The 26,823-nt window shown below is 39.9% G+C and overlaps 1 protein-coding gene across 2 annotated transcripts in view; it reads left to right on the top strand.

The window, feature by feature from the left end:
• Positions 1 to 26,823, top strand: part of PDE10A (phosphodiesterase 10A) — a 168,119-nt gene that overhangs the window by 91,952 nt on the left and 49,344 nt on the right. For both annotated transcript variants that reach the window (XM_087817742.1, XM_087817741.1), the window contains exons 2-5: positions 5,222 to 5,350; positions 10,568 to 10,596; positions 17,432 to 17,552; positions 18,486 to 18,535. In XM_087817742.1, coding sequence (XP_087673868.1) covers positions 5,222 to 5,350; positions 10,568 to 10,596; positions 17,432 to 17,552; positions 18,486 to 18,535 — 329 coding nt within the window. The remainder of the gene's footprint in view (positions 1 to 5,221; positions 5,351 to 10,567; positions 10,597 to 17,431; positions 17,553 to 18,485; positions 18,536 to 26,823) is intronic.

The following is a 26,823-nucleotide window of genomic DNA, read 5'->3' as shown; positions in this document are numbered from 1 at the left end:
CATTTATCAGTTGTTGACATGATGTTTGAGGAGAATTATGAACTTGTCATTCATAAGTATTAAGAGCTCTTTCAGCATTGAAAGTCAGAGACCTTTTGACCTTTATTATCCTGAATGGACCTGTCAGTTTTTGTTTGGATTTTCTACTCCGTTTTCAGACATCACTGTGTTAGGGCTCCTGGGCTCCTTGCTCAGTCCTTTCCAATAGGGAGGTGTTGAAATGTGTGAGCAGGCTCCAGAGCAGAGGGACAAGGACTTGCCGAGCAACAGAAAGTTAAGATTTGGAGACAAAGGATAAAGAAATAAAATTGTGGTCTTGGATGAGCAACTTTGAAAGACAAAAGCAGAGCTTTTATTTCTTATGGAGTTTTATTTTTTTTCCTTTTAACTACATGAAGGAAAAAATAAAGCTGTCTTTGTTCATAAGCACCATACATAGTACTGTAGGTAGAAAACCCTGAAGAATCTCCAAAAAACCTACTAGGACAAGTAAGGCATATGTTGTATGCTACAATAAGGCTTATTTCTATGGCACTATTATTAGCTTTTTGGTTTTTATTTTACATTTTATCAAATGCATTACTGAAAACCTCCTTATATAGTGGGAGATTTGAATTCCCCTTGTCATTGTTACTTTAAATGCGTAGGTGGTCCTTGTTCTTTGGTAGCTGCGATGTTTGTCCACAGATTCACTGTATGCGCTGGGGCTGAGGTGCAGAATGTACTCAGTGTGCGGCCTGTCTCCCTTTAGTGCTATTGTCCAACATTTGAGAAATCACTTTCACTTTCAGGTGGCAGAGTTTGATTTTAGCCATTTGGTTGTAGTTACCATGTGGGCTGTATTAAGAACATATTGGTTCTATGTGCTTTTTCTGAAGTCAGTGACTACTCAGTCCTGTGCCTTTAAATCCAAATCAGTTACTTTGGCTCTTCAACCTTTTGAACCATGGCACCATCGTCCAGAAAGAGCTTTGTCTGTCCCGCTGTGTTCAAGGCAAATGCCTCAAACCTTCTTGGATTACTTCTGCCTTTGCCTCCTCCTTTCCCGTCTTTACCCATCTTCTGATTTATCGACTGCTTCCTCCAGGATAGCTCCTCAGTCACTTACAGGTTTTCCTTGCTCTCAGTTCACCCTCTGTGCTCTGCAGGGTGCTGGTTTGTATGTGCCCTTGGACTCCATAGTCTTTGCATGTGTCTTATCCCTACAATTATTGGCCCTGTGGTTTTGGTGTGAGAGAGAACAAGAGGCTGAGATGGGTGAGTGATTTTCTTAGGGAACACAGCCTGTGTTTGAGCATGCGTCTGGTGACTTTGAACCTGGAGGACCAGGACGGACTGTCTCCCACCAGGACCTTGGATGTGAGTGCAGTGCCGAGAGGATTAAGTCCTTTACGCTGCACAGCCCGTGTCTAGACTCCACTCTGGAGATATAATTTTCTGAGTCATGAAAAGATAAATTTGGCGTACTTAAGCTGACTCTTGTAGTTCTACTCGGAAAGCATTGTTGCCATCTTGATCCTGTCACTTTGAGGAGCGTAACTTTTTATTTGGCTTTCTCAGTTCAAGAAACTTTCATCAACATCCTCAGCCAAGGGGAAGCACATAATTAATTTCATGTTGGTGTAGAAGGGCAGCAGTGTGGGGTTCACTGTCTGAAACATGCAAACTGCGAGTGTTGGGAGCACTGTCCTCTCTGCAGCCACGACGCCCCTCCGAGGTGTGCAGTCCCTGGGAACAAGGAGTCAGTTACGTGGCTTGGAGTCCTGGTAGCATGTCCAACCAGGGCTCGTGAAGGGACCGCTTTTTAGGTCATAGACAGATCTTGTTTCAGTGGGAATGTGCTTGAATGGGAAGAAATTATTTAGGCGAGATAGATGGGAAAGTAGAAGGCAAGGATAATTATAAGGCAAAAGCATTTTTTTCAGCTTTACTGAAATTATTGACATATATAACATATGTAAGTTTAAGATGTATAACTTGGTGATTTGATACACATATATATTGAGAAATAATTACCCCAGTAAGGTTAGTTAACACCCCCATCCCCTCACATAATTACCTCTCTTGGGGGGTGATAACTTTTAAGACCTGCTCTGTTAACAGCTTTTAAGTATATAACGCAGTATTGTTGATTACAGTAGCCGTTCTGGACATTAGGTCTTCAGAACTTATAGCTGGAAGATTGCACCCTGTGACCAACACCTTCCCACTTCTCCCCACCTCACTGCACCCCATCCTGGCAACCACTATTCTACTCTCTATAACTTTGACTTCAGCTCTTTTAGATTTCACATGCAAAAGTGTCATGGACTCACCATTATAGTGTCATGCAGAATAGTTCCATCTCCCTAACAGGTGCCCTGTGCTCCACCCATTTGTTTTTCTTCCTCCCCCTCAAATACCTGGCAACCACTGATCATACTATCTCTTTCTATAGTTTCTCTTTTCCCATAATGTTGTATAATTAGGGTTATACAATATGTAGCCTTTTCAGACTTTGCACTCAGCAGTGTGCATTTTAGAGTAATTCCTGTCTTTTCATGGCTTGTTAGCTCCTTCCATTTTATTGTTAAATCATACTTAATATCATGGATGTGCCACAGCTTGCGTATCTACTTTCCTATTGCAGGACACCTTGGTACTTACTGTTTTGGGTCATTGGTTATGAATAGAGCTGCTATCAACAGCTTATGTTTGGACATAAGTCTTCATATCAGTTAGGTAATTACCTAGTAGTATGACTGCTGGATCATATGGTAAGATTATATTTACCTTTATAAGAGATTGCCAAAAAGTCTTCCAAAAAGACTACTATTTTGCATTCTTACTAGCAGTGAATGAGTTCTTACTACTCTGTATCCTTACCAACAGTTGTACTCGATTTCTTTGATTATAGCCATTCTAATAGGTATGTAGTGAAATTTCATGTTTTATTTTACCTTCAGTTCATTGATGAAAATTGAGCATCTTTTCATATGCTTTTTTGCCACACCTCTGTCTTCTTTGGGGAAGAATCTGTTTAGGTCTTTTACTCACTTTTAATTGGGTTGTTTTTCTCCTTGCTGAGTTTTAAGCATTCTTTGTATATTTTGTCAGATAATGCAATTTTGTAATTTGGCAAATAAGGCTTGTATAACAGTGCACTAAGATGAAATGAGATGACAAGGAGGGATGAGTCAAATACGACTTTCTACTTTCAGCCTGAGTATCTGAGAAAATGGAGAATAACGGAAAAAGGAAAGTTGTTAAAATCACTTCGGGAAGAAGTGGGAAGGAGATGGATCATTTAGTTTTGAGTCAAGATGGAGCTTGAGGTGATGGAAGGCTATCCAAGGACTAGAGATCAGAAACATATTGAGATTCCTGATTTAGATTTCCTGTCATCGTCATTGGTTATTGGAGAGAAAGCAGAAGTAACGCACAAATGGGAAGTTAGGGTAAGAACTGTGTAGCGTTGGGTCACAAAAGTAATGGGAGGAAATGTAAAGAAGGAATCAGCTCTCAGATGTCTGCTATATTATGGGGGAGATAATCAGAGAGAGTATGAACGGTGCATTGTCTGTCTGCTTGAAGGTCACGTCAGCTGTCAGTGTCCTTCAGCACCCTGTGCCTTTGGCGTCTGGGACTGTAACCTGCTCTCTTGGGAGCTCTCTCTTACTTACTGAATCTCTTATGTTTAACACCTTGTGGTATTTCTCAGATAGAATTTTACATCATTGGAGCTCTTTTGCAGGGTGAACGTAGACAGGGGCCTCCTTTTAAAAGATCTATTACAAATATCCAACTCTCTAAGTAAATCTATATCTCTGTATCTCTATCTTTATCTCTATCCATGTATATATATATATATTGTTTAAATTGACTGTGTAAGTACTGAATTCATTGAAAGAAATCATTTGCCTTCTCAGTTACACTATTCTGTGGTACAGTCATAACCGCGGTGACTTTTGTCCCTTGTACAATCAAACCCATGACTTCTGTGCCTTGTTTGGTGGGGAAACACACAGCCTGTTTCCTAGAGTCACAGATATTTGCTTCCTTTCCTTCTTTATGCATCTCAAAGTGTAATTTGTTTATTGTCTTTTTCATCTAACCATCCCCAAGGATGGCAATTTTATTGAATCAATTAGAGAGAGGATACAGTCATGGAAACAGTTGCTGTTACTGAGTAATAATTGTGGACAGCTTGTTGTGATTGGGAGTTTATGAAGTGGCACAGCAACACGAAGCACCAAATGCAAAACGCAGTTTTATATAGTCAGTGCAAAGACAGGTGAAGATACTTTGAAAATCCTGTGTGTATCAAAGCACAGTTATCATTAGACTGCAAAAATTATTTCAGTGAAACACTACATACATAGAATATCAGTGAACAAATTTAACATTATTGTGAGCTGAAATCATTGGAATTAGGACCCCTGAGGAAAATAGAGTTTGTGTTGTAAACAGTAAGTAACAAGAACTCATTCATTAAACATTTTTAGGACCTGAAATGTACCAGTGGTACATTCTCCTGTTTGGTACGATTGTTGCAGTTTCATTTACCTTGAGTATTCAATCTATGACAGCTGTTTACACACAACAGATAAGTGCTTTCTAGGGTGTGGCTGCACAGCTGGAGCAGCACCAGTTCAAGTGTAACGTTGACATTTACTGTCGGGAAGCAGCTGCTTCATGACGTAATGTCTGTGGTTTCAAATCACTGAGGTTCTAACTTCTCTTTCTACTGTTTTTTAATAGCAGTAACATATATAACAGAAAATTGCCATTTTAGCCATTTCAAGTGTACAGTTCAGGGTTATTAGTTATTTTCACAGTGTGTGCAACCATCAGTTCATCTTCCTAAACATGCCTTCACTCAAGGTGAAAAGTATGCCTGTTAAGCAGTAATTCCCCATTCTCCCCTTCCTGAGCCCCTGGAAACCCTAATCTGCTTGGTCTCTATGAATTTGCTATTCTAGACATTCCATGTTTGTGGAATCTGATGGTAAATATTTGCCCTTTGTGTCTGGCTTATTGGACTCATTTTCAAGTCTCCTTCATGTTGTACATATGTCAGAACATCATTCCATTTTATGGCCGAATAATATTCCATTGTATGTATACACACTTTATATTCTTTTTATACTTACTACGTTTTAAATCAATCAGTATAATTTTATCTTTTATGTATATGAAGATACCGTATGAGCTAATTTTATTCCTTCTTATTCTTTTGCAGGTTTGACAGATGAAAAAGTGAAGGCCTATCTTTCTCTTCACCCCCAGGTATTAGATGAATTTGTGTCTGAAAGTGTTAGTGTGGAGACGGTAGAAAAATGGCTGAAGAGGAAGAACAACAAGCTGGAAGGTAAGATCTCACTCAGGTTGAGTATGGACAGTTTCCTGTTTCCTACTTTATAGTGACAGAAAGCAGGCATTTAATACAGACTGGAAAGTAGAATGAATAGACATATTAGAATTTTAATTTTGTGGTAGCTTTATTCTGTCTAAAGAGATAAAGTCAGAGGGACAGTGAACACAAAATAAAGATCATTGACTAAAAAAACCTTGGCAAATCATTCTTGAAATTTTATTTAGATATGAACACATTGAAAAATGCAATATTAGACTTGGTTTGATTTAATGATTATTAATGATTCTAAAAGTATTGTTTATATTGTGAAGGAAGCATGGCCTGTTCTCTGACATGCAGAAATGCAAGTTAAATGTCTTTGTTAGTGGAGTGATGGGTTAGGAAGTGGTCAGTTGAAGTATTTGTTTTTCTTCTCTCCCTTCCTCCTCTGTGTTTTATTTTTTATGGCACTTGTTTATTCATTTATTTTACTTTATTTTTATTGCTGAAATATTGTGTTCTCCTCAGCTAGCCCTTTTCTTCTTCTACATCCTTTCAGTGAACACCTCTGAGGAAGACAGTTTTGTGGAGAGGATTTTCAGGGAGTGTTTGTGTTTCCTGCGTGGACATGTAATTGTTGAACAAGCAATATATAAACTTGTTCCCCTCAAGGTCATTGTCTTATAGAGAAGACAGATAATAAACAATCAAAAATAAGGTTATTTCAGACTTGCTGACTGGGTATATTTGAAACTGTGTAGCATAACGTCCAGCAAATAGAAATTGTTAGTGGAATTAAATTTGCTTGACACACTGGTTTGGAGGTGCACTGCATCCGTACACAGCCAGTCAGACTAGGCCTGTGCACTAAGCACCTGAGCCTGGCTGTGCCGTGCTCTGGGCTCCTTGTGAGTCACAGGAGCGAATTTCTTGTCTTTACTGAAGGACTTGTGGTGAGGAAAGAAGGCATGAAGATGTGAAAGTACAGAAATTGACAGCATATGTAACCAGGTGTTAAATGCGAGGTGTAAGTTACCAAGAAAGAGCCAGGAGGGCCCGTGGGGGATGGCTTTGTGGGGCGCTCTGGAGGAAGAGGAGGCAGAAGTCGGCAGGGACTGGCCCTCGCAGGCCTTTTAGGTCCTGTTAGGGCTTGACTTTATCTTAAGGGCAACGTGAGGTTTTTGAAAGGCTTGAAGGAGATTTGATAAGACATATTTTGAATGGATTTTTTCATAATCCCTAGTGTCTAGTTCAGTATTAAAAAATCAGTGAGTGAGGTTGCCTGTGAGTCTGTACAAGTGTTGCCTCCTGGAGCTCATCACACACTTGTTTGGAGGTGTCGTGTGTCAGTATCACTGGTAACATACTTGCAGATGTCTTAACACAGTAGCTCAGTCTTAAAATTGAAACAAAAACTGTTTCCATCAAATGTCTGTGAAATACCAAGGAATAAAGTTTTGCCGGAAACTTTTCATAGAACCTGTCTGACCTGTATTTTCAAGTGGAGTAAATAATTGTCCCTTTTGGTTTTGGCACAGTTTAAAACCCAGCGGTAAAACATTGAATATATGTTGGCAAAAGTGCACGTTAAGTGAACAAGACTCAGGAAAGGGAAAGTGTCCAGGTCTCTAGTCTGTGCGCATCATGAAACATCATCAAGGGTGACTCAAAAAGCCCAGGACAGCAGACAGACACAACAAAGTAAGGACTGTTTTCACATGTCCAAAACCATCGGACAGGAAATGATAAAAGTGATGAAAGGAACAATTCATCTTGGAGTAATTATAAGTGTTTTTGAAATTGATCTTAGGCTAAGGGTTTTAAAAGTCCAGGGTCCTTAGGTCAATCCTAGTCAAAACTCTTCATTTTGGAATTTATATAATGTTTTCCATTTAGAGAGTTTATCTAAAACATATATCAACAACCATATTTACTTTCCTAATTAAATATGTATGAGAATTATTTGAGATGGGCTTATTAATAATACTTCTCTCAGCCTTAAAATATCGCTAGATAGTGTTTTCTAGGAATATTATAATGTTTGGTAAAAATATTTCAGTGCACACTTTGGAATCAGACAACTCTAAGTTTAAATGTGGGTCCAGCTACTGAATACTTAGCAGAATGTGGTGCCTGTATCACTTATTTGTCCCTTGGTGCTGCTGAGTGATATTTATCCCATTTTTCTGCTAAAGCACATTTAGTTATTTTCAGCTTTGGGAAATTATGAATAACATAAATGCTATTTTAAGTAATACCCTAGAAAGAAATTTCATGGGAAATTCTGGATTATAATTGCTTTTACAGAAGTATTTTTCTGTGTTGACCAATCTTGTCTTGTGTTTTTGTCTCTTTGGTGAGATTAAAAAAAAAAAAAATGTTTTTATTGATTTCAGAGAGAGGAAGGAAGAGGGAGAGAGAGATAGAAACATCAATGATGAGAGAGCCATGGATCAGCTGCCTCCTGCACGCCCCCTACTGGGTTCTGAGCCCACAACCCAGGCATGTGCCGTGACCAGGAATCGAACCGTGATCTGGTTCATGAATTGATGCTCGGCCACCGAGCCACACTGGCTAGGCTCTTTGGTGAAATTTGAATCTCACCTCTGATAGATTGAGGTCTGTGAGCCTGCATCCACCTGAGACTGGTGTTAATACGTATGGAAAATGTCCTCTGTCTCATGCTTATCCTACTTTGCTTTCATTTCATAGATATTTTATTTACTAGTTTTTAAATTTTAAGAAGGAAGCATTTAGAGCTCTCTGTGCACTGACTGAGCCTCTTATATCTTATGCAGTGTTTGACATACGGGCCACATTAAATACTTACTGAATAAAAGATTGAATGAGTGAATAAGTAATTTAAAAGCATTCATGTGTATCATGAGATTAATTCTGACTCATGGTATGATAGCAATATAAGGTTGTATTTCTTAGCACATTATGTTAAAAACATAGGTCTTTATATTAATTGGAAACTAGTCTTTAGAGTTATTTATTGCTTACCATAGAATATGAGTCATTTATTAGTAACTAAGTATACATTGTCTAAAGGTAGTTATTTTATTCTACTATGGCCTTGTTGCTGTTGAACACAGTAAAGGGACCAATTATGTATGTAATTTAAAGAGAACTATTATCATGATTATTTTAAATATTACTTTCAATTGCTAGATGTTTCCCCTAATGATTTTATTTGGATAAATGATAGAGATGCATGTGACTCTTTACAATATTGTCTTCCAATCCATGAATGTGGGATGTGTTTTCATTATTTATGTTTTCTTTAATCTCTTTCATTAATACTTTGCAGTTTTTATTGTATAAGTCTTTCATCTCCTTGGCTAATTCCTAAGTATTTTATTGTCTTTTAAGCTATTGTAAGTGGAATTTTTTTTCTTAGTTTTCTTTTTGAATTGTTTATTGTTAGTGTATAAAAATGCAACTGACTTTTGTGTGCTTGCTTTTTATCTTGCTACTTTGTTGAATACATTCACTTTGTTGAATTCTAACAGTTTTTTGTGTGTGAAATCTTCAGGGTTTTTAGAGATCATATGAGATCATATCATCGATAAACAGATCATTGTACTTCTACTTTCATATTTGGATGTCTTATATTTGTTTTTCTTGCCTAACCACTCTGGCTAGACCTTCCTCTGCTGTATGTTAAATGGAGGTGTTGGAAGTGGGCATCCTTGCCTTTCTCCTGATCTCTTTCATTTATCCAAATAAAATCATTAGGGGAAGCTTCTAACAATTGAAAATAATCATGGTAATATAATATTTCTCTTTAAATTACATACATAACTAATCCTTTTACTGTGTTCAACAGCAACAAGGCCATAGTAGAATAAAATTACAGCTACCTTTAGACAGTGTATTCTTAGGTACTAAAAAATGACTTATTTTCTGTGGTAAGCAATACATAAATTACTCTAAAGACTACAGGCCACACAAATACACTTTCTTTGGGTCAGAACCAGTGACCTGGGCATGGTACCCTCAGAACCAGTGGGCCTCAGGTGGAGTCTTGGCCAGTTTGTTTCTTGTACCCTGTTAGTCATGCAAGTATATTCTTGCCTTGCAGCCAGCTCCACAGGGAGGGCCCTGCATGCCTTGACCAGGGTGCCACTGGGGTACATGTCCTATTTTAGCAAATGGGAAGCGCTGGAGTCAGCCCCTATGGCACAGTGTTCATGGGCACTTGAGACAGTCATGTAGGTTGTGTTACTTGGAGTATTACAAATGTTACAGACCTTTTTCTATACATATATAGGGTGACCCCCTAAATGTACACACACTTTAACAGCTGATAACCAATTTTCACTCCTTTTCAGGTTTAATTGATTTGAAATAATGGGTGAAACAAGACTAAGCTTTGAACAAAGAAAATTTATCTTAAAGTGCCACTAGATTTTTTGGGTGGGGGGACACAGAAGAGATAAAGGTTGCCCTGGCTGGGTTGGGTTTCACAGTGGTTAGAGCATTGGCCTGTGGACCAAAGGGTTGCAGGTTTGATCCCTGGCCCTGGTCAGAGTAACACGTGGGAGGCAATCAATCAGTCGATGTGTCTCTCTCATGTCAAGGTTTCTCTCTCTCCCCCTCCCTTCCACTCTCTCTAGAATCAATGGGAAAAATATCCTTGGGGGAGGACTTAAAAAATAAATACATAAAAGTTTACGGTACAAAACCGTCAATAGTCAACCCATTGAGGGCACAAATACCGAACAAAACGATTCCTGATGTTTGTGATTCCATTGCTTCCTGTTATAGGCAGTTCCTGGACCAGAATGGTCATCATCTGGAAAATAGGCATTGACCAAAAAAAAAAACACACATTCATTTCTGTAGATCCCTCTACATTTTGAAAATGAACTGTATGTTAATAAACACTGATGTTATAATCATTCAAAGTGAGTGTACATTTTTTTGGGAAACTCTATTTGAATAAACCACGGTGTAGCCATATTTGCAGGCACAGCCGTTTCATAGGTGATCTTGAAATGACCAGCAAGTTGTGTTGTTATATGTTCCTCCAAAATTAATATGTACATCTAGCTCTAAAGCTATTATGTTTAACCTTTATTTACAATTTTAATAACCAAATTCCTAGATTTCACAAGAGGAAGTGTTACAGAGAAGCCTTCTAGTTTATTAGAGTGATGTGTTGCGTGTTCCAGACCCCACTCTGAGTTCTAATTGTGTTTTCTCCCCTCCCTCCCCCTCCCCCAGATGAGTCTACCCCCAAGGAAGTCAGCAGGGTAAGTACTGTGAATGTCTTCTACCACCATATAAGAAATACATCCTTTTGTGTATTTTCTCGATATTCTAGCATGTTAGAGTATCAGACGGCTAATGACAAAAACTGAGTGCCCTCCAAGAATAAAGTCAGTAGGGAAACATGTTGCAATGTGGGAGAGAAAGGGAGCAGTGGGAGGCGGGTCAGACTGATAGACATACACAGCTGGTGTGTGAGGGTCCTGGGGATGGCAGTCCATTGGCAGTACTTCATCTTTCTGGGATGGTAGCATTAACGGACATTAGTCTGAGCATTTCTGTCTTTCTGTCTGTCTCTGTCTCTCTCCTTCTCTGTGCCTCTCATTTTTTTTCTGTTTCTCTATCTCACTGTCAGAGATTACGTATTTTCTTTATAGAGTCTAGTTTTATCTGGATGAAGTCATACTGCTTTGTAATAGTCAAGAGTTGAGGTTGTAGCATGCATGTTTGAGTTCTGACACACTAACACCAGAGGGGCTAGGACCTCATTCAGCCTGAGAGAGCAATGCTCAGTTTTACATAGGAGGGTGAAATCTATAAAATTGAGCATTTGCTGTATTTGAGGGATATGTTGATAATTTCACACAAGGAATTCTCTCCCTGCTATTCAGATGTTTTGCATTTAATTTGTACTACCTTTATACTTTCTTCTTTGAAACTTAAAATTTCTCTTGGTCAACATTTTTGGTAAAGAGTGCTGGACCCTGAGGGGTTGGATGGTAGGATTTTCTTAATCCACATGTGCTCTTGACATGCTGCATGAGGTCTAGGGAGGGACAATTCAAAGCCATCTTCTCTCAGAAAGGAAGAGAAAACTCTGTAAGAGACATTCCCCCAAACAAGAGGACTGGCATAGTCTGTCCGCCACATCACCTGACTGAAGTCACACTTGAGCAGCATCTGAAGGATGTCGCCTGGTCGGGCTCCATGATTAACAGTCCCTGAGTGTAGACTTCAGAATTTTCACCTGCTCCCATTCATTTTGTCCAGAGCTACTTTTACTCAGTCAAAATCATTTATACTTGCACCTTTAAAACATCAGAGCTTTGTTTCTGAAATAGTATTAACATCACCTTGATCCAGTCAATGATGTCAACTAGGAATACTTCCTCCTAGTCTTTTTTTCACATGAACATCTTTACATAGTAATTATACTGCATATACTGGTTTTTAGTTTTGCTTTTTGCTTTGTACTGTGCCATAAGTATTTTATGATATATGCAGTCTAATATTATCTTTAATGAGTACAAATACCCATCTGTGTGAGAATTTTTTACTTTCTCATTCTGTTGTTAGATCTTTAGATTGTTTCTGATTGTTCATAGGCTGATTGTCTTTATGTGTTTAGAAGTTTTATTCCTGACACAGAAACTAGAGCATTTGGCCAATGCAGTGAGCCTGTTAGTGATGAGGATGACTGGGACTGGAAGGTGATCCGGAGGTGGGGAAAGTCCTTGTTGTAGATGGAATTCTACTTGTATCTGGGAGGTGAAGTTGATAGGAGTTGCTGATTAATTGGATGTGTGGTGTAACAAAACAAAGAGAGGAGAAATGATGGCATCAGGGTTTTGCCTAACAGATGGAAGAATGGGTGGCCATTACTTGGATGAGTGTGTTTGCAGGAGGAGCAGGTCACTCAGGTACTCGATGTAGGATGTGCTAAGTTTGAGATACTTCACAGATTTTTAAATAGAGATGCTAAGTAGTTGGCTGGATTACGAGTTGACCTTAGGGGAATTATGTGATTTAGAGACATAAATTTGAAAAATTTTAGTAATGTGGGTGATTTAAGAGTCATAAATATATAGCTGGTATGTAAGTACTGAGGTCAAATGAGATCACCTGGGAAGTGAGTGGTTGGAAGAGAAGAGAAAAAGTCCAGAGACAGTCTTGGGATGTGACGTGAGAAGTCTGAGCTGGGAGGGAGGCTTTCAGAGAAAGCTGAGAGGATGTGTCCAGGAGGCAGGAGGAGAAGCAGGGGACACGAGTCTAGGGTGGAGAAACACTCCAGGAAGGGCGTCCTTGGCTGTGTCAGATGCTGCCAGTGTGCCCAGGGAGAGGACAGGCACTGAACGAGCACTGGCTTTTGGGTTTGGCAGCATGGAAGTCGGTGGTGACCTGAGTAAGAGCTGTGTCACTGGAACAATGAGGAAGAGCTGGAGAGTGAGATGAGGGAAATCGTAGGCAGCAGACTGCAGACTAATGTTCTGTGGAGTGTTGCTTTAAAAGGCATAATAGAAAAAAAGGAGGGAGGGAGGGGAGAAGGGAGGGAAGGAAGAAAGGAGGGAGGGAAGGAAGGGGGAGGGAAGGAGGGAGGGAAAGGGAGGGGAAGGAAGAAAAGAGGGAGGGAGGGAAGGAAGAAAGGAAGGCTGGCTTATTGAGAGAATGATAAAGCAGATAGGACAAAATGTAAATAACTGATGGCATGCAGGAGTTTCCTGTCCTTTCTTGCAGTTTTCTGTAAGTGTGAAATAATGTCAACATAAAATGTTATAGAAAAAGACAAATACAGGAAAAATTTAAACAATGATGAGACGCTCCTATTCAAAGACTGAGGTTTCTACTAACAACCAAGGGCTATTTTGTGTGTTAAGTATTGATTTGCCTTAACACCATCTCACTAGGTTTGCTAGTTTATTGCTATAGCCTTCAAGATGAGTCAGTGATGCCTCAGAGCCTGGGTTCTCTGGGCTGACAGACAATGGTCTCTGTCTCATTCAAGCTGCTGCTCATTCTGGCTTTGCTCTAAGCTCTTCTGGTGAGTGCTTTACAATCCACATTAAATACCTAGTTCACTTTACCAGGTCTGTGAGACCAGCTCCCCACTTTCCTTCTACACCCTGGACTGCCATGTGCCTCACAAAATGCGATTTCCTTCTGGGTGACAGAGAGGCTGTTTCCTGGCTCACACTTCCAAATGCCCTGAGGCACCATAGCAAACTCATGGGGTGAATTGACAGTGTGCTGGGGCTCACAGTATTAATGTTACACTACTCCAGTCCTTTTGATGAAGTCGTATCTGCAAGTCCCTGTTCTCAGTGGTAGTTCTGGTGAACCGCAAGGGTTGCGTGAGTCAGTGTGGAACAGAAGTGAGGGTCTCGGCGTCTAGTTCCATCCTAAGGCTTAAGGAGTGGTGTGTTGCTAGTTCATTCATGTTGAGTTAGGCATGTTGAGTGGTTCTCAGTATATACTTTATATGGGTTCTTACATGTATTAAACGCAGCAAAAGGACTTTGTGAAGTTAAAAACAAACAAAAGCTCATAGACATGACAATAGTGTGGTGGCTCCCAGAGGAAGGGGGTGGAGGGTATTGAGGGTAAAGGGTTAAATACGTGGTGGTGCACACAGTGTAGTAGAAAGACCATAGAGATGTGCACTTGACGTCTACATAATCTGATTAAACAACACCACCCAATACATTTAATTAAAAACTAAATAATGCTTTGAAAATACACGTTCTCAACAACCTTATTAATATACTGTGGTAAGTTTCCGTTACTCATGCCACAGAATTGAAAGTTTATGTAACTGAACTGAATTATGCTATTTTCATAAGAGCATCTTAGAAGTGCATGGTTTGTATTTATCTCCATTTGTTATCTCTGCCTCTCCTCTCACAGCCATACTCAGCAGTAGCAGAGGTTCATTATTTCACATCTATATATATAATTCTGAGTGTTACAGTATGTGTATTATGGCTCAAATGATCCACCGTGTAGATAGGCCTTTAGTATTTGAGAGTTAATATTACATTAGTATGAATAGTAATTCTAATAAAACATTGCTCTGATGATATTTATGCAGTTGTCATTAATAATCACAGGATTCAGGGTGCACTAACCCAACCATTAGGTTAAAGATTAGAATTTGAGCTTAAACAACAACACAAAATCCTAAAATAAACTGATGAACAAATAAATCCAGAGCCATAGAAGCATGGAACAGACTGAGGAATCTCAGAGGGAAAGTGGGGGTGGGGGAGTGGGTAGGGAGAGACTAATCAAACAACTTATATGCATATATGCATAATCCAAGGACACAGACAAGAGTGTGGGGAAGGCCTGGAGCGGAGGGATGAATTTGGGGTGGAGGTGGTCAATAGGGGAAAAAGGGGGACATCGGTAATACTTTCAACAATAAAGATAAATTAAAAAAAAATAGGCCATAGATTATCATTGCTAGTGTTGCAAGGTATTTTAAAGACCATGCATTCCAACCTTCTTGTTATACAAATGAGAAAACTAAAATCCAGAGATGTGGTTAAGGAAACCTTATGATAAACTGCCCATATCCCAGGTGTCTCTGGTTCTCACTTGTGTGTGAAAACATTTCCGTCCAAAGGAGATGGTGGACACCTAGCCATTAATCTCGGCACTGCACACAGGTCTCAGCAAAGGCCCAATTTCTGTTCTCTCTGCTTGGAGAGCTGCTCCCCAGATTTCTGTAAACCTCCCTTCCTCACCCCTTTCCAAGGTAGGGGCCCTTCAGTGGGATCCTGCCGGATTTTGAGACTGTGAGTTCCAAATGTGTATCTAAAACTGTAATTACAGCAGGAGCTTGAGAACCTGCTGGGGCTCACTGTTGAGATAGACCCGAATTAAAGCTTACTGCTCACCTGGTGTCCACAAGCCCATGGGACTGGTCCTGGTAGAGGTGTGTGGGTCTCTGACAACAGTGTCTGTGTGAGGCTGAGGCCTAATGGTCCCCCAACGTCTGCCCATTTCCCTGCACCCAGAGCACTTGCCCAGTGCAGGTCGCCATCCGGGGAGAGGGGAAGATCTCACTAGACACTGGGCCATGGGTTCAGATCCTTCCTCAGAGGACAGGGTCTCCCCTTCCTTATTCAGGGTCGCCCATCAGTACCTCATGGAGGTGCTTTGAGATGCTGCTGTGATGGCTGTGAGATCCATGTTCACTTAGCCCAGACTCCTGCTTAGATGGATGAGAAGACAGCAGGAATCCTGCACCAGGAAGCCAGTGCTGGCGCTCCCTGCTGCAGGCCATGCTGATGGCAGGCCCGTCTTTGGTGAATTCAGGGCAGCCTGTTGGGGGCACTAGTTCCCACAGTCCTCCCTGGCCCTCTCCATGGAGCCCTGCACATAGGCCAGTGGCCTCAGGAATGCACATCTCACGCCTTGGTTACAGACCTGTGTGGGACATGGATGGGGGCTGGGTAGACAGGTCTCACTGAGTAAATCCACTGTGCATTGCAACCTGGCTGAGACTGGAATATGCTTAGGGAGCTCTGGTGTTTCAGCTGCATATAGTGTCAGCCACTTTGGGGACCGGCTCTCAGCCCACTGGACAACAGGCACATGGAAGCCAGTGTTTCTGCTTAGTGCGGCCGCATCAGAATGCCTTGTCCAACGTTACCCTAGCTCTGCCCTGCACCAGTCCCCGAAGCTCCAGCCTCATCGTTTGTTCAGATGTCACCCTGCTCTGTGGCGTGTGTTGAACGTCCCATTCCTGCAAGTCGTCCTCTACAGGAATTTTCTGAGGTGCCTGCACTTGAGTCCCTCACAGGTCAGAAGCACAGAAAGCTGGGGGGTGACCAGCAGGCCCCTCCTGGGTATGAGGCTCAACTGGGTATGAGGCTCCAGTGGTGTCCGTCCATATGTCCCATGCCACTGAGCCTGCCTTCCCTGGTCACCTGTAAAGAGTCCAGCACCCCGTTGTGCATTGTGCCTGTGGCCCCTGCCACACCATGCAGTTGCCCCTCCTCCGCCAGTGTCAGCTTCCTCAGGACAGGGATTCCATCTCATTCACTCCCTCGTGTGCCTGTGAGAGTGCCCACGTGGAACAGGCTGTCAGGATCGCCGGTACATAGTTGTGGCCTGGTGACCGGTTCATCCACTCTTTTGTTTATGCATTCATTCCCCATATGTTTATTGAGAACGGTACTCGGAAAAACAGCAGGCAGGCCTTCAGGAGCAAAAGGTATCTGGGAGGTCAAGAAAGAGAGAGGTGGCTTGTGGCTTGAGAGACCGTTTCTGAGGCAGAAACTACCTGCATTGTGTATGGAGGAGGCCATCCTGAGCAATTTGCCTGTTACTCTTAAGTGCAGAGGGAAGCTCAGGCAGTTTTGGAAGCCAGTAGTGACAATTTCATTTTATTTCTCAAGTTCCCCATGGCTGGTGTTTGGAGAAGAGGCCTGGGAAGGTGAGCTCAAGTGCAGGGAAGCTAATGTTAGAAGACTGCTTTTCAGTAATTTTACACAAGATCCAATGTTGCTTGTGCTGGGATTCAGCTGCCACCTTCTCAGACCCTATCCGCCTGCTGCAGCATCCCTGGTATCTGGATGAAGCCCAGTGGCTAGACCTGCTGTGGGACTGCTGTGACCACAGTGGCTGTGACAGTGTGAGCCTCCGGCTCTGTTCTGGTGGCAGAGTTGGGGTGCAACTAGGGTGGTAACCACATTGATGCAAAGGACGGGACAGGGATGCACTTGGTCTTCCCCAGTGCAGTACATAAGGTTGACTTTTCTAGCATCTTAGGATGTTTCACTAAGTGAAATTTTATACTATTTTTACTGATCAAGTTGCCTGCTATATTATATATAAAACGTTAGAAACACAGCTATAATTTGTAGCATTTGATATTTAATATAAATAGGTGTGCATAGAGTCTATAGATATTTTTAAGGAAGTCATAGCAGTTTTACTTGGCAATCTATTTTATAGTGGAATATGTTAAGTCATGCTCTATAAAAGGATAATGAACAGCTAGTATATAAAATCACAGAGAGAGAGGTATGTTTTACAAACTAAGGAATTTTTATTATATTTAATTATGCCCCCCCCCTTTTTTTTAATTCAAAGTACCAAGATACGAACATGCAGGGAGTTGTGTATGAACTGAACAGCTACATAGAACAGCGACTGGACACAGGTGGAGACAACCAGCTGCTGCTGTATGAACTGAGTAGCATCATTAAAATAGGTGAGAAAACTGAGCCAGAGATTCTTTTATTTCATTGCAGAAAATGGCAAAAATAATGTACTTTCTAAGAGGCAAATGAAAGTCATTTATTTACTTCTATTCTTGGGCTAAGTTTGAAGTGAAAATATTTTAATACGAAAGTATGAGAATTCCAAAAAAAGCAGCTGCCTGAAGTTTAAGTGGAATATACTATACCTTCTAATTAAAACCTGGGTTTCTTCTTACAGTCTTACTGAACTAAATCACATTTATACAAGGAATCATTAATTTTAAGGAAGAAGAAGCACTTTATTTTATTTGGGGAGATGACAACTTTATATACTATTATCCTCATCTTACTGATGAGAAAGCTGTGGCAGAGACAGGCAGATACCTTCCCCAAGGCCACATAGGCGGGAAGGAGTTAAGCTGGTTAAATTCAGGTGATTCCTCTAAGACATCTGTTAACTGCTAGGCATTTGCCTCAGCCAGCCCTGGAGCAATGTTAGAGAAGCTAAATCCTGTTCTCCTCTGGGGCGATAGGTAGATGCAAGCAGAATTCTTTTTGGTTGATGCTTATATTTGTTATTCAATATTATGAATATCAATTCTAATAGTTTTTAATACTTTAAAAATTAAATACAATTCTCATTTTAAAAATGTTTTTCAGTAATTCTGATTTTAAAGTTTGACAAATATGTTACTACGTAGTAAGTACACTGACCTCTATATGATTTGAGGATGTTACACCTTAAAATTTGCAGTAGCTGATGAAAATGAATGAACATTATGTAATTGAGTAAAGCCATAAATTTTGTTCAATTTACTGCATGACCTTTAATTATGTCAGCAAATCCGTTGAAAAGTCACAATTCTGGGTCTCACCTTGGAGAACTCATGCGTGTTGTGTTCTTCTGTTCAGATCAGTTTCTTCCTCTTTTATTACCTTGGCAGCCACGAAAGCAGACGGATTTGCACTGTATTTCCTTGGAGAGTGCAATAATGTAAGTATCTAAACTTAGATTTTGGTGTTCTAGTTAAGAAAATGTCATAAGCTTTTTAGAAAAGATAAACTGTTACATTAACAACTTAATAGACATATTGTAATTAAGTACTTTAAACTCATCTTGTAATTTGTTTCTATATGTGGTTATTACCAGCCAAGAATTTTACCAACATGGCAACATTTAGGCATAAAATCTTATAACTGATGGATTGTTTTGGTTTGTGGTACTCTATCTTACAAATGGCATTTCTAGATTTACCATTTTGTTTATTTCATCACTGTGGACAGTCTTTGCCCTTTCTACACACACTCTGTAGTAGAATGAAATAAGAACAAAATTTTAGCAGTTCTAAAATGTGATTTTTTATTTTATTTTGCCCTGGCCAGTGTGGCTTAGTTGATTGGGCATCATCCTGTGCAATGAAAAGTTGCAGGTTCAATTCCTGGTCAGGACACATGCCCAGGTTTCAGGCTTGATCCCCAGTAGGGGGTGTGCAGGAGGCAACCCATCAATGATTCTCTCTCATATCAGTGTTTCTCTCTCTCCTCCCTTCCTCTCTCTCTAAAAAAAAAATAGTAATAATAAAAATTTAAAAATCACTAAAAAATATTTTTAAAATAAGTAAAATAAATTGGGATTTTTTTTTTAGATTTTTGAAGAGGACTCAAAGTTCTGGGACAGAGTTACTAAGAAGTAACTCCCTGAGCTGTGGTGGCTGAGGGTCAGACCTTTGCATGGCGGCCCCTCAGGTGTGCCTGCCCTGCCTTCCTTCAGTGGTCCAGGTCAGCTGGAGTTGCTGGTTTACCTGGTGTAGAGTGCAGCCCACTGTCCAGTGCAGCCTTTGCAGGACGTTCAGTTACCCATCTTTCAATGTTGTTATGGCATTAAACACACATACATACTTTAGAATGATATTCTGAGCCAATGACACTTATGTTCATAGTGTAAATATATAAAACTCAGTTATAACTTTATTTGGCAAACTCTTACTGTGTATTTCTTGCTTGTCAGGCCTTGTAACTTGAGATTTGGGATGCATTTTTGCAGTGCAATATTTAGGTTTATATGCTCTTCATATTATATAAAATGTTCATGGGAGCAGAGACACAGTATTCTGAGGTTTTCGTAGTTGTGTGGATGTAGAGTGGCGCAGGCAGGGAAGGGAGGTGCACACAGCGTCCACTGCTGGATTCCATACCTTGTAGGTGGTCCCTTGCATGCCCTTAGCCCTGCCTTCTCTGCTTTGCAGTGACTGTTGCAGGACTGGAGGTCTTCAGGGCAGGACCTTTCCTTACTTGTTTCTGTGTTCACCCAGCTTCTCTTCTAGTACCGGTTATATAAACAGTCACACCAGAGGGTTTATTAAATTGAATTATTCAGATGTTACTGCTGCTTCTGAATGCTCTGTATTTCCCACACTGGTGGTACTTGAAGATGGCGAAGGTACCACGGTAACAAATAGATCTATTTTCTCTTCGTTCTAAATATTTATAAAATTTTGGGATTTTTTAATTAAAAAATAAGAATTCCTTTAAGAAAATTCTTACATAATTTGCATTTATTCTTATAATTTACTGCCATGTATATTATCTCAGTGTAATAGTGAAGGGCAGCGGGTAGACCTAGTTAGCAGAGCAGAGAGGGGATGGGCGCCTCAGGAGGGCAGGACTCTCAGAGCTTGGATTGAGATTCAGATCCCACATTCTTGATCACGTGGCTGTGCTTTCCACTTTGTTTGTAGACTTTTTTTATACATTGACGTGGGTGAAGTAGCTTCCTGTATATGATTTAGGAAAAGCTTTGTGTAATAGCTGAGCTGTGATACTATGTATGTCAGTTAGAATCTCTCACTGTTACTTGTCATCCACGTTTGTAACTTAACCCAGGGGATGACCTCATGTCCTCTCCTCCTTCCTCTGGCCCCTTCATTAAACTCCTGAGGTCAGCTGTTGTGCTCTATGTTCTCTCTTGGTCGCTGAGCCTCGCACCTCTCTTCCCCATGCCCCAGGGACAGCAGCTGCTGCGTGCCACAGTGTGACCCTGGGTATAGCAGCAGGGGTCACAGCCAAACTGTAGCTTCTCTGGCCTTCCTGAGTCGGATTCCGCTGTTATACTTTCTTAATGTCACGTTACCTGTACCCAGAATTTGCCCAGTCCATCATTACACGTTTATCTGTGATTTGTGTGATAATTTGCTTATCTGGCTTCACTGCAAGGTAAGCTTCATGGAGGCAGAGACCATATCTCCCTGGGAAGATAATTTCAGGGGATAGTTACTGTATTTTGTTGATTGTGTTTTTACACTCACACGTGGGTAGCGAGGCCCTTACTGTTCATCAGACTGGCATTTCTGTGGGCAGGAAGTAGACACACTGTTTGAAGTTCTCTGAAGTGTTTCTCTAGATGTATCCATAACTACCACTTCGTGCTTATGTCCTTGTACATCTCAGCTTGCCTATTTGGAATCCTTTCTCCTCGGTCCTATAGGATTTCCCTTAACAAGAATCTGTGATGGGAAAGTCAGGCTATGTCTGAATATGTCTCTATTTCACCACTTTCTTTAAGATTCTTTTGCTACGTAAAGGGTTGAGATTGATATATATTATTTCTCTGTATATTGACTATACTTTGTTTACTTTGGTGGTTTTCACTTTGTCTCAGTCGTTCATTACAGTTTTTCATTCCTGGGGCTTATCTTTTATTTCTTGAAGTAGATGAACTACATCTTTTTATATTGTTTTATATTCTTTCTGAGTTTACAGGTTCCTGGCTTTTTTCTTCCCTCGTTCATAGATGGTGGCTTATTTTCGCACATGTTTCATGTTTCCCTTTTTTAACTGAATCACGTTATTCCTTGGGCTTTTTACAGTGAATATTCTGAGTCTGTGTTGAAGTTCCTTTCCTAGAGGATCTGTATTTGTTTTTGCCAATCACCTGAGGAAGGCTTGGCCAATCCAAGATTATTTTAATTAAATTATCTAATTGAGTTTTTGTGGACTGCAGAGTGGTTTACATTCCAGCCTCAAACCAGGTGATGCACAGTTGTGGCTTCTCAGAGGAGACTTATTCTCCCTCCAGCAGCGAATCCTAGATGCTCCGGTCCCCTTGTAGAGCCCTTGTGGCTGTGAGTGTGTTCATCCTTCAGCCTCAGGCAGGGGACCGCCCTTTGCTAGTCCTGGCCCCCTGCAGGGCTCTCCTGTTAGCTTCCCATGGTGAGAGGCCCCAGGTTTTGCCTGTTGTCTCCCAGTCACCATGCGCTTTCCTGAGGAGACATCAGAGTACCAGGCTTTGGTTGATACTTTCAGGTTTGGGGTTTGCATACTGCAGACTTCCTGTCTATGCTTCCTTTTAGATATTAGTGGATTCTTCTATCCTCTCAGCCCAGCAATTTATTATAAAAGATTTGTAAATGACACTTTACCTAGCCTTTAAATAACTTTAAAATAGTTTTTTTCAGGAGTGTCAAATTATCTAATCTGCCACATTGCTTGCAACAGATGCTGACATACTTCTGTGTAAACTAGCCCCTAAAAGAAAATAAAACACTGTTCTGGACAGATGAGCAGATACATGTATATTTTCTCACATTTTTTCCTTTTGTACTTGAAAGCATATTATATATATTTATCAATGTTTTTAAAAATTACCTATGGATTTTGAATCCTAGTTGGAAAGCTTTTCTTAAATAACTTTCAAAACAAAATGTATGTGCTTTAGTGACAAAATTACAATATGCAGCCTAAATACACCTAGATACAATTTTTAGTCTAGATCAATAAATGCCATGGATTAAGGTAGAGATGGAAGGAATTATAAAATTCTTATACTTATAAAAGTATTCATTTCTTTTTTTCATGAATGAGAATGAGTAGAAATAATTAATTTTCTGAGATTAATGTATTGAGAAACATAATTTTAAATAATATTTAAATATATCAAAAGTTCCACTAGTAGAATTAAAAATGAGCATTAATATTATCAGAGAGGAAAAATTTAAAGAAAACACAGAAAGTTACAGAAAACAAACCAAATAGTATTAAAGCACTAAGACTAAGAAAAATCAAGTATGATTATGAAACTCATAATAAATGTCACAACAAAATTACAAGTAGAATAGGTCCACCTATTAAAAGAAAAACAATTGTAAATCAGGTTAAAAAACCCCACAGCTTTCTTTTGTTTTATAGAGGGACATATAAACAGAGTCACTGGGAACTAAATTAAAAAGGAAATTTTAATTGGAGCAAACCTACTCCAGAAAGATGCAGACTAAAGAGAGCTCATGCCACAGGATCAATAACAAAGTCAAATTTAGGGAAGAAAAGCTCTAACTTAGAAAAGGAGGTTACCTGATTCCTGAGGGGCTTAATCTGCAATGAAGGTTGGGTTCTCCTGAAGTTTATACAATAAATATTTGTACATTGAAATTTATAAAGCAATACAGTCACACAGAAGAAAATGGACAGAAAATGCAGTAGTATTTTTAGTTACTGACAGATCAAAAAAATTAAGTGCTCAACTCAGTATATTATTTTAGGATTTACCAGCCTGGGGTTCCCTCTCTTGAGGTCATGTCCTACTTTGATACATTTAGCCCCCATTTAACAAACTCAGGTCCCCATAGGGGCTGAAAACAAGGAAATTAAACCTTGATACTTAAACATGAACAATGTGTCAAGTAGCTCTTTGAACAAAGAAAAATATCAAATACAGTTAATGGAATGTTTAGAGAACAGTGTTGATGAAAATGACTTAAATGTTGCTGAAGCCGTGTACAAAGTTCTTAGCAGTGGAAGATTCACATTCTTAAACATTTTATATACATTTTGGAACATCAATAAATAAGAGAACAAAAATGAGTGAGTTTATTAGTCGGACACAGTTTTATTGTCTCGATCACATGACAGTGTTCTGGGTACCAGAAGCACGGTTGGAAATGAAAACCCCTGCCTCTTGGGATCGACCAGTTTACCTGATGATGCAGAAAAGGAAAATCTATATATACAAGGAGATCTAAGTACTTTAAAGATAAGCCATTGCTAACCAAACAAAAAAGAGAAAACACAATTATATATCCCTAATAATTTTAAAAATAGTAAAACAATAGATATAGTGAAAAGGACAAATTATGAGAGGATATTTGGACTAATAAAAGTGAAAATCTAAATAAAATGGACAGTTATCAAAGGAAGTATAAGTTGCTCCATTTAATGCAAACAATGATAAAAATCCTAGTTGACCAGTAAAGAAAAGAAATTGAGAAGTGTTAAAATAATGCTTTTCTAAAAAGTAGTAGGACATTCATTCAACACTGTGTTTAAATAGCTTTTCACAGGAGTTTGATGCTCGAGTCAGATTGTGTGAGTGCAGTTCACTACTTTGTGACTTTGACAAGAGTCTTAAACTTTCTAGAAGTTAACCTCCATTGCTTAAATGTTGTATCATGAATGTTATTCAACCATTTTAAACACCTGCTATGTACCCAAAACTGTGCTAAATTGCAGAGTGTACAAAGATAAATAACAAATCCTTTCTGCCACCAAAGAATGTACAACCAGTAGGGGAAATAGAGAAATCCACACTAAATTATGGTAGTCAGAGCAATCAGGGAGGAGCCCTAGGTGCTCCGGGATCCTGTGTTTGATGAGGGTGCTGGGGCAGATCACATTGAAAGTAGCTGGGAAGATTAGCCCTGTTTGAGCAGAGCTTGGAAGACCTCTCAGTAGATAAGATGGGACAGTGAAGGACTTTTAGGAGGAAGAAGCAATTTGTGAGGAATTGGGAGCTTGGAAAGGAAGCAGGTACCTCTCTGTCCCGGCCCAGAGTAGCATCTAACATGTAACTGTGACAGGTTCTCTGGAAATGCTTGTCAAACAAAAAACAATTGTTTCCACAATTAAGATCTTGCCTAAACTTTTGTTTTTAGTTTTTCTCTTTCATACTTACTCACATACTCCAGCTGATTGGTCTGCAACACACTTTATGATGTTATCATTAGTTTTCTTGTGTTATCCATGAGCTGTATGTAAAAGCTGAACACCTTGTAGACTCTAATAATACTTAAAAAAATTTAATATGTAAAGTTCATAGATAGCTTTTCACATGTTGGTTTTAGAAGACAGTTTAGAACCAGTTGCTTACAGTAATTGTGTGACTTTTTCAGTTGTACAATAAATTTCAGTAGATTTATTTTTAAGAACTATGCAAACAAAGTTATTCATCTCCTTCGAGTTCCAGGTAGACGTGGGGCTGCCTGCTCACGCCGGCTGCATGGACCGAAGTTCATTTACTACCTAGCGCCACCTAGTGTCTGGTAGGAAAAATAATGGCGCACCTAAATAATTTTCATCTAAAAAGTATTTCTGAAACTTAACTGATTGTGAGTTAAAGCCTCAACATAAAAGTGAAGTTTCATTACTAAGTTGATCTTTGAATTGTGTGTGGTAAGAAAGGTGACAACAAGCGTTCACCAGGGGAAGCCCAGTTGTCTATTTAGTTGATGTTAATGAATCACACATTCCCATTTCATTAAAAAATTAGGTTTTTAAAACAAATTGTGGTAGTCTATTCTGTTTTCCACCAAATCTTTTTTTTTCAAATTTGCTCTTTTATAATTTGAATGCTCTTTTATTTCTTCACTGAGCCAACCTACTGGTTGTTACCACTGTTACCGCTCTTGTCCAGTTCAAGTTACCTAACTTAAAAAATACGAATGAACATTTGTTGTTATTATAAAATGCTGACTAGTTCACATGAGTTTCTTTGAAAAACTGAAAAGCTAATTCAGCTGCACTGTGTGGCCTGTCCCTTGGTACTGTTGGAGATGAGGGGCTAACAGTCCGTCACTGCAGAGCCTCCAGCAGGAAGGAGAACTGCAGCACCATTGGTCAGGTCGCTTACCTCTCAAGTGCAGTAAACGTCACCCCTGGCAGGGTTGAGTGGCGAGGGGGAAACGTCTCCCCCGGACACTGGAGTGGCGAGGGGGAAACGTCTCCCCCGGACACTGGAGTGGCGAGGGGGAAACGCCTCCCCCGGACACTGGAGTGGCGAGGGGGAAACGTCTCCCCTGGACACTGTGGAGTGGCGAGGGGGAAACGTCTCCCCTGGACACTGGAGTGGTGAGGGGGAAATGTCTCCCCTGGAGGGTGGAGTGTTGAGGTCCGAGTCTTCGAACCTCTTCCTTGCTTTTAGTTTTTATCTCTAGTCTCTGAAAAATGTTTATGCTAATAAACTTTTATTTCATAGATTTATACAACATTAGAGCAGCCATCAGTTTTAGAGACTCAATTCAATGCTAGATTTTAGTGGCAAATTAGATATTGTAAGCATATGCACAGAGTAGTCACAGTACATTCTAAAATATTGGGTAGTGTTTTTTTCATAAAGAGCAGTTTTCATTCACCCTTTATGAAAATAGTGACTATAATATTTTTTATCTTATTAATCTGGACATCCCAGTCAGATCGTTATGTCAAAAATCATGATTGATTTTGAAAAATAAGGTTCTTACTTTCTTTGTAAGTTTCTTCAGAGCTACATTGCCCCCATTTCTTCATGCATCAATGCAGGCCTTCATCCATCCAAATGCAAGATATATCTTATAAAATGAATCATGGTTATATTCAAACATTTAGAACCAAAGCAAGACTCACCTTGCCAGATTACTAAATGTACTATAAACTTGCAGGATTGAAAACAGTGTGGCTGGCAAATCAACCAGAGGGTACTGACTAGAGAGTTCAGAAACAGACTCTGGTGTATGGGGGCATTTAGTGTATGATGCAGGTGAAGCAGTGGGGAAAGAAGACTTCAGTACACACTGTCTACTTGATTATTCCCAGGGGATAAGTAAAGGTGCATTTAACGAGCTTCCCCACCCCTGAATGCATATAGAGTTCAGAGGTTTGTTACTGAGGTTTTCTGTTTGCAATGATAGCTGCCTGCCATCCCCTTCAACTACAGAGATCATAAAATTGTGACTTAGAGACCACACAGTGCAAACCAGGGACTGACCTTCTACCAGCAGTGGGCATCCTGAAGGGAGTTTTACACAGGGGAATTTTATGGAGTAAAAACAAAAATCCTAAAATAGTGTAGGAAACTACTAACACAGAGGAGCAAATGTGAGGCATATCAGAAGCAGGTGCCTGTCTTACAGGTCCTTGTTTCTGCTCCTTCCTGATTTGGCCTTTATATTACAGTGTGACATTATTTCATATTTTGATAGCTCTTACCCTCAGTTCTCATCTGGAAATATTTCTGTTTGCTAATTAAGATAAAAAACC

The sequence above is a fragment of the Miniopterus natalensis genome, chromosome 5 (assembly GCF_054644295.1).
Source record: "Miniopterus natalensis isolate mMinNat1 chromosome 5, mMinNat1.hap1, whole genome shotgun sequence".
Lineage (NCBI taxonomy): Eukaryota > Metazoa > Chordata > Mammalia > Chiroptera > Miniopteridae > Miniopterus > Miniopterus natalensis.
The sequence above is the reverse complement of the archived record's forward strand: the minus strand, read 5'-3'. Positions and strand labels throughout refer to the sequence as shown.